The 14,652-nt window shown below is 33.1% G+C and overlaps 1 protein-coding gene and 1 long non-coding RNA gene across 2 annotated transcripts in view; both read left to right on the forward strand.

Annotated features, from left to right (window-relative positions):
- LOC135844908 (uncharacterized) overlaps positions 1-14,652 on the forward strand; it is a 613,622-nt gene that overhangs the window by 323,625 nt on the left and 275,345 nt on the right. The window lies entirely within an intron of this gene.
- Positions 1-14,652, forward strand: part of abd-A (abdominal A) — an 87,021-nt gene that overhangs the window by 2,906 nt on the left and 69,463 nt on the right. The window contains exon 2 of the mRNA XM_065363292.1: positions 11,817-11,849. Within this exon, the coding sequence (XP_065219364.1) occupies positions 11,817-11,849 (33 nt within the window). The remainder of the gene's footprint in view (positions 1-11,816; positions 11,850-14,652) is intronic.

The raw sequence follows: 14,652 nt of genomic DNA on the forward strand, positions 1-14,652 counted from the left end.
CACTAAAAATAGACTTAGACAGAGCTGCAGAAAGAGTTCTGTAAGATAATAGGTACCTATTATAACTTTGGTAGGTTTATCCGATCCTAACAGTTTTTCTCAAAATAGAGAAATGGCAATCAAAATTCAAATTGCATAGCTTTGCCTATAATCAACTTCGTGAGCTATAATTTTGATGTTGATGGGGTGGGGAGGGGTAAATTCATCGAGGTACCTATTTTTCAAAGTTTGCGACTCCAATTTTGTCATTTTATAAAGTTCAAAAATTTTCAAAAATGACCTAAAATTTTAGCCACGGTGAACTGGTGGTGAAAGGGAGGGGAACCGGGAGCAGATAGATCTAAGAGTGAGGGGGATAATGTGATTTTTTTCTCTAGGCTTTCGAGGCTTAGAGTCCCTCGAGCCCACAGGTATAGTACTTTTTCTCATAAAATTTACCTCTTCTGAAAAAAAAAAACAAAACTTAAGCAGGATACAAGCAATTTTTCAGAATTTACTAGAGTCGAATTAATAGGTATACCTACCTAAGTATTTATTTAAAAATTAAAATTTTCAAGCTTTTTTGAATTAATTTTTGGATAATCAAAAAATTATATATAGGTATGTATTTACTCGCCTATTTGAAATTTGGCCCTTGCTTTCCTCAGATAGTAAACATAATATACCTATTCTTTTCTATGTACCAATTTTCTGAAAAATGAAATAAAATTTATAAACTACCTACCTATATTTTAAAATCTTATAAGAATTGAAATTTTTCAAACAAAAATGTTGAAGATCGGGACGTTTTCAATTTCATAACGCTTTTATTTTTCGAAATTTCTTCTTTAATATGTAGGATGATCAAAGAGGGAGAGGGGGAGGGGGTAACATTTGAAGAAAAAAGTTGATTTATGTATTTTGCATTTTCATGAACGACTGTAGCGCCCAGATACATCTTCTTGGCTGGTATAGGTACCTTTTTGAAATACTTCCAAAAAAAATTTGAAAATTCTTGATTCAATTTGATTTGAGAAAAAGTCTCTAAAAACATTGCCAATCCACCTATGAGGAAGACGGTGCCCAAAGGCTCATTCCATCTTTGTGAAATTTCCCCATTTTGTGCGCCTTAGCTCGAGTAATTTCCTGATGATGGTCATTTTATGTAGACCGCGAACGATTACGATGAGTTTCCACGAGAACTTCGTGGGAGATACGGTGATCTCGCGGACTACATAGGGTTGTTTTGTAACGATGGTTGACCGAACTGAAAACTGAAACAAACTATGAAATGAACAAAATAAATGAGTTCAAATATTGAAGATTGCAATGCAGAAACGCCTCATGGTCGTATATGCCTTTTTCAAAGGTGTCCTGGTTTGACTATTATGTATCTTATTCCTATTGATCAAGCATTTCTTGCATTTCTTGGCGCTAGGAAATCTTATTTTGAAAAAAAAATCACAGATCCAAAGCTATAGATCATAAAATTTTTTACAATCTTATCAGAAATTTACATATTTTTCTCTCAGACACCATCAGATGATTCTTAGATTATTTGAATGAAAAAATTCTTGAGTCGAATTGATTCGCGTTGAATCAAAAATACAAAATTAGAATGCTTCCTTCACAATTTGAAATCATTGGTTTAAATTTGTACACATTTTTTTTGGACCTATACTGGTATTTTCTTCGAATTCATGGTTGTAAATCTTCTTTACTCTGGGTAAATAAAATTTGAGTTTTTTTTTGTCACCAAATAACCCTTAATACTATAATTCCCGATCATACTAATGAAATCAATTAAGTCGTGTGTTTATTTACAATCCAACATCTCCACATCGTAATACTACATACTACAGCTATGCATTAAATCAGCAATAATATTTTCATCAATAAATACACACGAGATTCATCTCTGTATAATGCAAATTTTTGCTTCGAGTCGTAATTAATATTTATATAATTTCTCTATGGCCAAGAAATTGGCTCTGTGCGGCATCTCTCGCGTTAAAAATATCGATAATTTTAAAAGCGTAAACTGGCCAAGTGATCGAATAAATGATGTTGTGTTTACATTTCGAACCCACGTGTAGCCTATGAGAGTGCATGGATCGTATTATCCTGCGCATATTTAGGCTGAACGTTTTAGAAATGCGTGTAGACTGTAGTTTTAGGTAGGTACTTTTACCCCCTTCTTATTTATATTGAGTACTTCCAGATGTGTGTTTCCGCCACCATGTAAGTTTACAAACGCTTATGATGCTTCTATGTACGAGCAGTATTATTAAAATGAATGGCATCGTATATGAAGTGTGCGTCAGAATATGAGTACCTACCTAGTTCATTTATATTTAAATGGTGGAGGGGGGAGGACTAAGTATGGAGTACAAATTTTATATCGAGGCACAATTTATCAGCCTCGAGGTCAAAATTTTATTAATTTTCATTGATAAAATTCTTATCGGGAGATGACATCAGTCTATTAAAAATTAAAATGCGTTACAGTTACACCTGTTCTTTTTTTTGTGCAAATTATGAGCAAGAAAACCTATCTAAAGAATGCAGCTGTATCCAAATTCTTGAAACAGGAATCGTCCTATGGAAAAATTTTGAAAGCCTAAACCGAAAATGAAAACCAAGTTTGGTGTGGATAGGCATATGATTTGGACAGATGATTATTTAGAGGCTTCAAGCTTCATGAGTCAAGAATAAAATTTATGTGGGAATATTTTATAAAAAAATACAATCTTTGATTTTACCTCGTATTTAAAAATTTTCAGGCAGGTAGTTGAGAATATTGCAATTTTTTAAAATTTGCACATTCTATTTATTTTCATGAAGAAAAAATTCAAATTTTCTCTATCTTGTGTATTTCTTTATCTTTCCTCCCAAGGCTTTTCAATGATGCCAAAAAACTTGACAATAAATCAAAACATAACTGCGCTGACCTATCGAAAAAAAGAGTCCAGGAACTCATTCAAAATAATATTCGATCACAAGATCGTGTCTCGACCAAAAAATTCCAAATACTTTGAAAAATCTCTGAAATATTTCGCATACCAAGAAAGATGCCAAATTCTTCGCGATTCTCCTTGCAATACCTACATTGGTCGAAAAACCTGCCGAATGAATCACCATACAATGTATTTACCATTACACGAATATTTAAAAATCTTCGAATAAATTTTGACACATTTCAAACACTTCGAGTATGCAATTGAGAGGCGGCCACAGTCATTGAAAAAATTACTCAGCGTGTTTCAAATTGCGAAGTCACGGGCCATAAGATGAAAGTTTTGAATGAAGATACGCTCGAGAAGTTATTTTGGGTTAATTTGAATACACGTTACGAGTTATTTGGATACAGCTACCGCGTACACTTCTTATATACAGATAGAGTATAATATGCTGGCGCTATAAATTAATAGATGTCGAATTGTCGATATACTAGTTTGATTTTGCAGCGGTTCGTTTCAATAATCGAGTATATTTTCTACTTTTACTCAAATTACCATATTTGTTGGCGTTTAACCTACTGATGAACGAGATTTTTGCATGATGATGAAATAGGTACACTGTACAGGTACACTCAGTATATATCGGAAGTGTTGAAAGATGGCAATCATCAAAGAAATTGTACCGAAGATGAATTTATCGAGATTCGAGGAACTCTATGGACCCATAATATTGAACAAAATTTCAAAAACACGGATATTCGTCTAAAAATAAGTAAAATTTAATCGTCGGATTGAAAGACGTGTAGAATGATACTTAGTTGAATTCGTATCTGAAATATACGTTTCTTTCAACAATTTAAGTACATATATAAATTGACTCTGTATAAATTAATACATTCAAAAAGTCAACAAATATCCAAGTGTTTATTGAGTAAATATACGTTATAGAATGGCTAATAAAAATGATAATTAAGCTGGCAGACTGTTAGACTAGCGGCCAATTGGAGCCAATCAAATTTATAACCTCCACCTACCGAAGAGCGAAAATTCAATTTCTAAATTGCTTATTTACGAGTAGATATTCTGTAACAGTTTCGTAATTTTAAACCACATACTAGAATACTCTGAAAAAACATGATTTCGAAAAGGAAGGAGGTGTAAAATTTTAGGCCGTTTCGTTGACAAAATTGAATTTTTATGCAGAGAGCTAAGCACCTGATTATTTTTTTCTTCGAGTATTTGAATGCTGCCTATTTTTTGAACAAGCTGTCCAAAAATTTCAAAAATGTACTTACTATACTTAATTTTAAATACGCATAAAAATTATCCTAATTATTAGTCCATTTTTTTTTCAATCACATTCAACTCTATTAGAAAACCCGTCACGTCAGAACTGTCATCATATCCATTCGATATAAATTAATGGATAAACATCGATGGCTCCAACCTCGATTGATTCGACGAAAAGAAGTATTTTCTCGATAATATTTTTCCAAATTAATGGTACTTTTAGACAGTTTAATTTGACCGAAATTGGAAAAATTTAATTTCACAAAGTGCCTATTTTTTCTTTTTCTTTTTTTGAAAGTCTACTTTTTTTTCTTCATCTGTAGAGGCGTTTTCAAAAATCCATCAGTAAATTGAAACGCTTTCTTGCAGCAATTTGTACGACGTGAGGTTCAACTTTCGATTATTTATGTAGTTTCAACTTATTCGAGATTGTTGTCATTGGTTTTATTGGTTCTGAATTTAGCCAAGATTTTGAAAATACTTCGAGCTCGTGAGGAAGTTTACTAATTTTTATTGGATTTTTTCTTCTTTTTTTGAATCGTGCAGTGAAGCAATTTTGTGTAAAATTTATGAGTTTTATGACTTTTGGAGAGTTCCTTATTGTTGCAAAATTACGGTTCATTCTGTGTGAGAGAAATGTTGGGTCATTTTGTATGTACATATTAGGTGTACATTGTAATGGTACCAGAATCATATCAAATGGAAGGAAGCTACCAGAAATTTTTTTCACAAATTCTTTTTAATTTTTCGTGACAAGGGAACATTTTGAACTGAAATTATTCTTTAATTTTAACTGAACCATGCTAGATTGAAAGGACATGTTCTAAAACTCCAGTAACCATAATTTTAGGCTCCAAAGTTCATTTTCTGATATTTAGTGAATTCTTAGAATTTTTTTTTTTTTTTTTTTTAAACTGTTTTCATGGCTATTTTTCAACATTTTCTTCAAATAAGTATTTCTTTTTTCAACAAAATGAACCATTACAAATAATAACTTTTTTTCATCCCCCCTCCTGAAAAAAATTTAAAACTACCAATTTTAGGTCATTCTTGAGTCTTTCAGGCAGGTTTCAAAATTCGCCAAAAATCCAAAAATGAACTTTGGAACTTAAAATTTTGGCTACGGGGTTTCCTGAACATGCTCTTTCGATCTTGTTTTAATTTTGTTCAATTTGAATGGCGTTAGCTAAGAAAATTTTCTTGTTGGGAAAAAATTGAAAAAATCTTCATCAAAAAATTTTTGGGTGTTTTTTTTTTATTCCTTAAATGTTCTTCTGCTTTTAGCAGGAACTCTCTTGACTATTTTAGATGGTGAGGTGCTAAAAATGTCCAGAAATGCTAGTTCAAAAATCCTTCTCTGTGTAAAATTTCTGGAGAGAATTAAAAACTTATTTAAACCTCGAAAATGACCTAAAACCGATTATTTCCGAAGTTAGGAGAAAGAATGTGAGTTGAAAAATGAATTATTCTTTGTTCATTATTTTCGAAAAAAAATCAACTTTTTTAAATTTTTTGAATTTTCAAAAATTCACCAAAAATTCAAAAATAAATTTTAGCAGCTAAAATTTTGATGAACGTTGGTCTTAGAACTTGCTCTTTCGGTCTAGCTTGATTTTGTTTAATCAACGAATGCTAGTTCGAAATGTTCCCTAAAAAAAATACCTACCTACCTACCTACCAATCCAAACTAGAGCATATGCACATCTACTTTTTAAATTTTTTATTGTCAGTGGTGTATAAAAATGGGACCAAGAGGATGATCGTTCCTCCTTGAACACAAAAATTTGATTAAAAAATACAACAAATCTCATTTCGCTCTCTCTTTGGTAAAATCTATGGCTACACCACTGCTTATAATTGTTTTCATTTTTTTTTTCAATTTTTCCCTTGAGAAATTCATTTTATTTACCACAGTTGTAAAGCTCAACCCCTTTTTTCAAACATGAAACCAAAAAAAAAAAAAAAAAAAAAACTGGACCACAATAAACGCTGATTGCAAAACGTGTTCGAACACAACATCACTGGACCAATATAGATGAGAATTGAATGGTAGGTACACAAAAGAGTTATAATTGCACAAAGACATCCTCACTCATTCCAACCAAATGATTTTTTTTCTCGAAAAAAAACCTCATTCTTTACCACTTACTACCCGCATAGAACCTATTGGCTATATAACTCTCAACATAAAACCCAGATCTGGCTAATTATAAGCATCATTAAAGTAATATATACTCGTACTAGTTTAGACGAGCCTTAGTGCAGCAAAAACCACGATGCAAAAATCCAAATTCCAGGTGTCTCGAAACCAATGCACAAAGCTGACTAAATCAACATTCGCGATAAATGCCACCGTTATGGCCAATTTAATCACAACATTAATCGTTCTCTCGATCACTGACTGCACATTTTCATCACCTATCACCAAATCTTCCTCGTGACTGGTATTTGAACCCTAACCAAAAATATAATAAAAAAGAGACAACCCGAGTGCACATTCAAGTAGGATGCATTTTTTACCTCGTGCATAACGTTCTGATGCATTTAGAATAATGTATATTTTTGAATTCGATATGCACATTAAGTAGGTAGGTAACCGGTTTTGTGTATTAATCGCGCCGGTTAACTTAAGACATAGTATCTGGTAATTTGCATCAGTTACAAGAGAATGAGGAGAAAAAAATCGTCAACTGGGTAACTCGATACGCGCGATGATTTTCTCAAAACGTATTCTCGCGACAGCAGTTGTCATTTGTACACAAAGTGGTGTCGCCTCTAACGACGCAATATCTCTTAAGTAGGTACCTAATCGGTTCTTAATTACAAAGAACAACGCACATCTACGCAATCGCGCCCTTCAAACTGGTTGTCATTAAATATATTGAAAAACAATCGAAAATTCTGCGCAAATTGATTGCCTCCGCAAGTACCCTGTAAATCACGAGCAATTTTATGTTGAAGGAATGGAGCAGGGAATGAGAAGTAATTTTTGATTTCGAATCAGAGACTTGAGCGTGCATACCTACGTATAAAGAACCAAATACAGATGTTGTGGCGTTGTGAAATCTATTAAAATTTATACGTGAGTGAGTACCTACTATACAAAATGATACTTATCGTTTGAAAAAATTTACAAATTATTTACAAAATAACCAAAAGGTCTTAATAACGGTTCGATTTGACTCTTCTTCGTTTCGATATTTATTATTTAATACACGCGACGTTGTGTGGAAATCGGATAAGGTAATTTTTTTTCCTATTTCCGAGTGATAAATTCGAGCGATAAGTATCGCAGCAACACTGTATCAACCGGTTCTCTTCCCTGTATCTAAATAAAACCGAATAAAATATTTAATTAAGGTAAATTGGCCATTACGACGACGAATTTTTTCAATACAAACTTTCGCTCCGCTTCCTACACGTATAGTATGTGCCTCTTTTAACACCATCATCACCAAATATACTTACGTACATCGAAGAAGGAAAAAAAAATCAATAAAAATCTACACGAAATAAATCCTATAAGTGTACATAAGTACATGACAAAATCGTACGCGAAATTACGGCCATAATTACACGGTGGGCGTGAGAAAATTGTCGAACATTGTCGCCTATCTCGAATATATGTAGACTATCTTTTCTACTTAGGTATACCTATACTTCGATGATTATTATTCTTTGGTAGGTAAATAGCTTTTACGACGCGGTTAATTTTTGATACCATCTTCGAATGGCTTAAAACGTCGAACGCACGTGGTTAATGTATCCGAAAGAGTTAGTTGGTGCCTTTTGTCACCAGATAAGAATATTTTTATGGGTAATCGAAGCCATTTTAGCGGTTTCGCTGCCGTTTTTCGAGTAATTTCTCTTTTATAAGGGTATTGTTACCGAATGGATATGAAACGTGCCTTACAGTTTTTTTTCTCCAAAAAAATGTACCGAGTGGGGTGTTTTACTCGAAGTTTTGCGATTGCGAAATGTTTCTTGGGATAGGATCCATTTGTGTTGGTGGTGGTTTTTTTAAAGAAGCTTTTATGCGTACACGTGGAAACCTTTGAACGAAAAACTTTCTAGTTTTGAGATAGGTATCACTTTGTAGTCGAATGGGAAAGGTTTTGCGTGGTTGAATCTAATTTCAACTTTTTAATGGATATTTTTGTACTGGAGATCGAAAAAAAATGAGAAATATTACAAAACTTGAAGAAAAATTTTAAATACAAACTACATATAAGGTATTTTATTGATGAAATTTTGGGAGTCACAAATTCAACTTTTTGGCGTGGTTCTGGTCACTTTTTTAAAAAAATTTTTGGAGATCTAATTTTTACTTGAGAATTTAGTGAGAACCGACGTATTCATGCCCCACACTTTCTCATAATTTTTCGAAATTTGGGAAATTGGAAGAGCTTTGAGAAAACACTTGAAAAATAATGTCAGATTCAACTCTACACGTAGATCTCTCGAAGCCTTTACCAACAATTCTCCACACATCATTTTCAACTTTTTTTTTAGTAAGTATTTTAATTCGTGATTTTAGGTGAATTACTGGTAATTTTTTGGTAAATTACTGGCAAGGTAATTTCTTGGTAAATTACTGGTAATTTTTCGGTAAATTACTGGTAATTTTTCGGTAAATTACTGGTAAGGTAATTTTTTGGTAAATTGCTGGTAATTTTTCGGTAAATTACTGGTATTTTTTTGGTAAATTACTGGTGAGGTAATTTTTTGGTAAATTACTGGTAAGGTAATTTTTTGGTAAATTACTGCCATTACTGGTAATTTTTTGGTAAATTACTGGTAATTTTTTGGTAAAATTACTGGTAATTTTTGGTAAATTACTGGTAAATTTTTGTTAAATTATAGGTAATTACTTGGTAAATTACTGGTAATTTTTGCTAAATTACCGTAAATTTCTGGTAAATTACCGGTAATTTTTGAGAAAGTGGATTACTGGTAATTTTTGGTAAATTACAGGTGACTTTCCGTAAATTAACGATCATAATATTTCAATGACTTTACTGACTTCATGTAATTTACTGCTAATTTCACGTAAATTGCCAGAAACTTTCAGTAATTACCTGTGATTTCGGTAAGTTACTGGTTGGTAGTCAGTTTGATGCTGTTACACATATATTTTGACAAATTTTTGAAAGAAATAATCGAATTTCTCTATATTAAGACCTATTATAGATATGAAAATTTGAAGAAAAATTGGATCGATTTCTTTCATAAGTATAAATTTTCTTACTTTGTAATATCTATAATTTATAATTTGCTATGTAGATAACTGTGCCAAATGTAATGATGAGGTGCCCCTAGCCATAGTAGCTGTTTATGGCACCCAATAAAATAAATAAATAAACATACATAATTATAAGATTTACAATGTTTCGTCCAGATTTTTAAGAACTCGAAAAAATTATCAGGTTCTGACGCTCTAAGTTACTTTGAAGTCAATTTTTTGAATACCAAGTCTGACTGTTAAGAACTTGGAAAAATTAATGAATTGTTAAAATTATGTCAAATCTTTAGAAAGTACACTCTGACATTTTGTTGAGCTTGAGTTAATTTTTGAAAAAATCCTTCGGAGTTTCCGAAATTACTTCAGACATGTTCTGTCAGATTTCCGAAAACTTGAAACAAATCCTGTAGAATTTCTATCAATGACATTTCATTTTTATAAGCATGTTTCAAACATGAAATATATCCATGATTTCCAACTTCATTTTAGAAAAGAGACTTTTCCCACCTTTTTATGCGACAGATTTTGATTTATCTAAAATCAAGTGACCGAGTATAGTTCCAACTAATGTGCTTTAGTTCCAACTAGTTCAGCAATTTTTTCAGTTCTTTTCGATTTTTCCAGCACCAGAGACAGAGAGGAGGATGCTGGGAAACTGCCTACTGTTGCCAATGTCAGTCTGATCTCAGATTTTAGGTACTCCTAACCCAAACTTGAAGTGCGAGGAAAATAATTAGCCAAAAATCTTTTTCATGAATTTTGATTGAGCATCAAGAGATTTTTTCGAAGTTCTATTTTTCTGTGGCAGTTTGGCGATTTCCTGCACTGGGGTGGGCTAAGCCTCAAAAACCCCAAACCGTGGCTTGGAGAGGGAAGGGAAGAGATGGGCGAAATTTGAGATTTTGAGTGGAAATTTCATACAGGCATCTCATAAAATTAGATATTGCCATTTTATTTTGGTAGGAGATATGTAAAACGATTGTGCTATACAGAAATCTACTTCATAACTTCTCAAATTATTCTCAAACTTTATGGGTATTAATTCGAAATATTTTAACCCCCTCCCCCCTCCAACTCATCGTATCAAACGTGTAGGTGTATAAATTTTCGAAAACGAACAAACCAACGAATCGTGTAATAATATTCTCGACTGTTAAATCCGGATCTGAATATCGCAGAATTTCGTCGTTTAAAATCTTGGCACTCGAAGACTATCCTACAATACGTTTGCTCACCAAATCTACTCGTTCTCAGAGTAAACTTCTAATACCCTGTGTTTAAATCTGCTTCCGAAATGAAAAGCGTCTTTAATGATGACATAGTTTATATTTACGAGAAAGTATTGTCTGTTTAATGTAACCGCAGATATCTATGAGTATTGTAGAATGAGCAGAGGATAGGATTTTACGTCATGTATGGGAGATTATTCACTAGTAGTACGTAAGGTATTTGGTGTACCCTGGTATTATAGAATTTTACGATCGTATGAGTCTTTGCTAGAAAAGATGGCATGGCACGCGGTAAAATATTGAAACGAATGAAATTCGTTCATCTCTATACAAATACCAGCTCTTTAGATTAACTAACTATACGAAACGAGTGTCTCGTATATGCATATACGACTCGAAATTTGATGTGTTTTTCACACTGCGCTCGTAAATTCAAAACTGGCTCTGAGTTTGGCTTAAAAATGCACTTCCTAGTGTTATTGAGAAAACGATGGCGGTGGCGTTTACAGAAGCATGAATTTCGAACTCTCGGTTGATTTATGTCTCGAGCAACGTTTAGACTCAGTTTTGGTAAAAAGGATACGAAGAAAAAATTTAAATAAAACTTAAAGAGAAGGGATTGGTGTAATAATTGCTATACGCGGGCTTGCTGGCGAAAAATGACGCATTATTTTTAGACCACATATGTAGGATACATGGTATACAAAAGGGGAAGATAGGCTAACATGGGGGAAAATATTTTGGACGACACCGACGATATTATGATGACGTTGTCTTATACATACAGCATAGCTCTTGCTGTACAGAGAAAGAGAGAGACACGACCGTGTTGAAATTGGTCCGGTGCGTTGGTTTTTATTGTTAGATCGTCTTTCATTTAAATTAGTTTAATGGTTTGTTTTTATTCGTGGTATATGAATTAATGGCGTGTTATACAACGACCATTACAAATTTTCTATCTCCTCGTGTTTTCAGAGGTCGTACAGAATTTATTCGGATCATCATCTCGACGTCATCATCGCACAACAATACGCAACCACTTTTCAAATAGTTACTCTATTATCGTATAAGTATATGGTCTATGGTTAATTTTTAATTCAATTTTTATCGTTTCAGATTGGATGAGCCCTTTTGATCGTGTTGTTTGTGGTAAGTACCTGTACTTGAATTTATCATACGTATTATTGTGCCTATATTTTTAGATAAATAAGGCACTCCTGGTGATGGGTATAATTGTATGTAAATGTGATTCAAATGCACCCTAACTTCGAGCAGTATTTTATTTCCAAGCAAATTAAATGTAGAAATTTTTCCTTCGGTTATTCCATGTCCAGGTTGGAGAAAAGTTGTAAGTTGAGTCGTGGATTTTCTCATATCATTAATTCTTATGAACTTCTATGAGAAAAGATGCATAGACACTGCAAATTTCAGCTTCCTTGGTCTCTTTTTGGCTATGGCAGGGGTTCCCAAAGTTTATGAGGTTGCTGGAGATATTACAATTGAAATTTTTTGTGGTTGTATTGAATTATAAAATGATTAGGAAATATTTTAAAACCAATTTCCATCAATTTTTGTCCAGTAATAAATTTTTTGAACAATTTTTTTTTGATATTTTTACACAATCAACGGTATTTTTTTCCTTGGAAAATTTGCTGAAAAATTCAAAAAAAAAAAAAAAAAATACATTGAATTTAATCACTAAAATTATTCGATCAAATTTTGAAATAAGTTGAAACACTTTTTCTGGTTGTAATAAGTGGCAACACTGATTTTGTATGTTTTTTCAGAAAATCCTCCCTTAAAAAGTTTTCTAATCCAAAAATTTCTAATGTCTTAAAAGTGAAAAAATTGAAATTGAAATTTGTAAGATTCAGCAACTGCTGTCGTCTTTGACTCTCCTCAGTTCCCATCCCCTCCTCTAGCTGAAAATAGTTCCATATAGACCTGTGGTTTGAAGTACATATTCAACTTTTCTGGTTAAGGTTTTGACAAAAGAAATATGAAACAAATCTATAACCCAGTGGATGACTTTATCTGACACTGGCATGGAATGGCTGATTTACCTATTTACAAGTATTTTGACCAATTTATTTAAAACTTTATCTGTTATATTCGCATGCATTCGTTTTGCGACAGCTATCGGTAAGTTGATAAGTTTTTAATCATTTTAAAGTAGAAAAGAGATTTTCTTCCCATTCGATTTATAGTCTCGAGGCTTTTGAGCTTATATACCGAGGAAAAAACTATAGTACTTCCTATTTAAGTATATTAGGTGCCCATATCAACGCAACATCTCCCATTCAGTCAGATGGCTATATTTTACATAGACCTATAATATAAATATGTGTAGAGCGAAATGGGTTAAGAAAAATTTGAAAGTCAACATTGATTTAAACGATATAGGTTAGGGAGAACATATATTAATTAATTTTATTTTTAAAGGTCACTAGTACGACAAGACTTTATAAGGAGAGAGCGAGAGAGAGAATGCTTAAGTGAAATATTCATAACGTGGTCGAACCACGCTGAGAATCTGGCGCTGTGGTGCGTAGCGTGTTATCAAAAATATGCACGAATACCAAGCTCGCGGACTTGGTAAACATTTAATCAGTCATACAAAACGGATATTTAATGGGCAATAAGTCATGCGAATGTACCATTAGTTTTGGGCTGATTTTAACTTTTTTTTTTCTTTCTTTCCTTTATTCGTCGTGTTTAACCGAATCGATACCTAGTGTGGTATTTTTTTCCGCCTAGGTTCACGAGTATTTTTTTTTCTTTTTTAATGAGATGATGAAGGTGACGAGCACCAGATAAGAATCAGTAATCGGATACCAATAAAGGTGACAATGTTGCATGTAAACTTAATAGATCGGTTAACGAACGCATACCACGAAGCGTGATGCGAGGTCTTGAGTAGTACCTGTACCTACGAGCATGATTTTTTCGCGCATTTGGATCTCACGTTTCGATTTCGTATTACGAGTAGGTATATGACTGAGTACGATGTTCGCTGGACATGATGGATGAGTGCTTAATTAATATTGTATCTTCAATGTATGTATGTATAAAATATGACAATTTTACGGGGTATCTTCACTTTAATGGTCGCGTCGCACATGACCTTAAATATATGCGTTATTAACCATCCGCAGCGTTGACATTAATGGCCATTAACTAGGAAATAACGTTTGAAAATATAAAAATAAGGTTTATTGATATGCTCGAAAGATACGAGGGTTGGGTTCTGATGCGTACTTATGGTTGAAAATTGAACGGGATGAATGAGAGGATTGGGGAGAGTAGTTTTTTGCGTGGTAGGGTAGGGATCTCGAAGCTCTAGTCATACCATTTAGTATACAATGAAGTTTAGAGAACCAATTTCCACACGTGTGGGGAAAATACGAGTAGTATTTTTGGGACCTCAGATTTTTTCAAAAAACTTGGTAAAATATCATTGGGTAATTGGATGGTTAAAAAAGATTTTCGAGGTTGGAGCTGTTTCATCCCAAATCTTCAGGTTTACGGATTTTTTTTTAGAAATCTTCGAAAAACACACTTAGAATTCGCGCTCCGGGGGGTTAGTTCTTGAAGAAATACAGCAATTCGCGTGAATTTCACAAATTTCCACACAAACGGGAAACTTTTGATTTTTTGGATTTTTTAATTTTGAAAAAAGCTGGTCAAAATACCACTCTTGAGGTGTCACTCCCAAAATCGGCTTAAATGTAGATAAACTTGTTAAACAGGTCGAGTATAATACACAACTCGATTTTTAGTTGTCCAACTTCATATTCACGCCTTCTGGAGCAAATTCAAAATTCTGGAGAAATTGAAAAATCCCGCTGGAGGCTCCAGAATGGCTGAAAATGGTAAAATTTGGATTTGGGTAATTAATATTAGTTTTGGGACTTATTTTGACCATTTTTACTGATCAAGTACGTAGTTTTTT

This window comes from Planococcus citri, chromosome 4 (assembly GCF_950023065.1).
Source record: "Planococcus citri chromosome 4, ihPlaCitr1.1, whole genome shotgun sequence".
Classification (NCBI taxonomy): Eukaryota; Metazoa; Arthropoda; class Insecta; order Hemiptera; family Pseudococcidae; genus Planococcus; species Planococcus citri.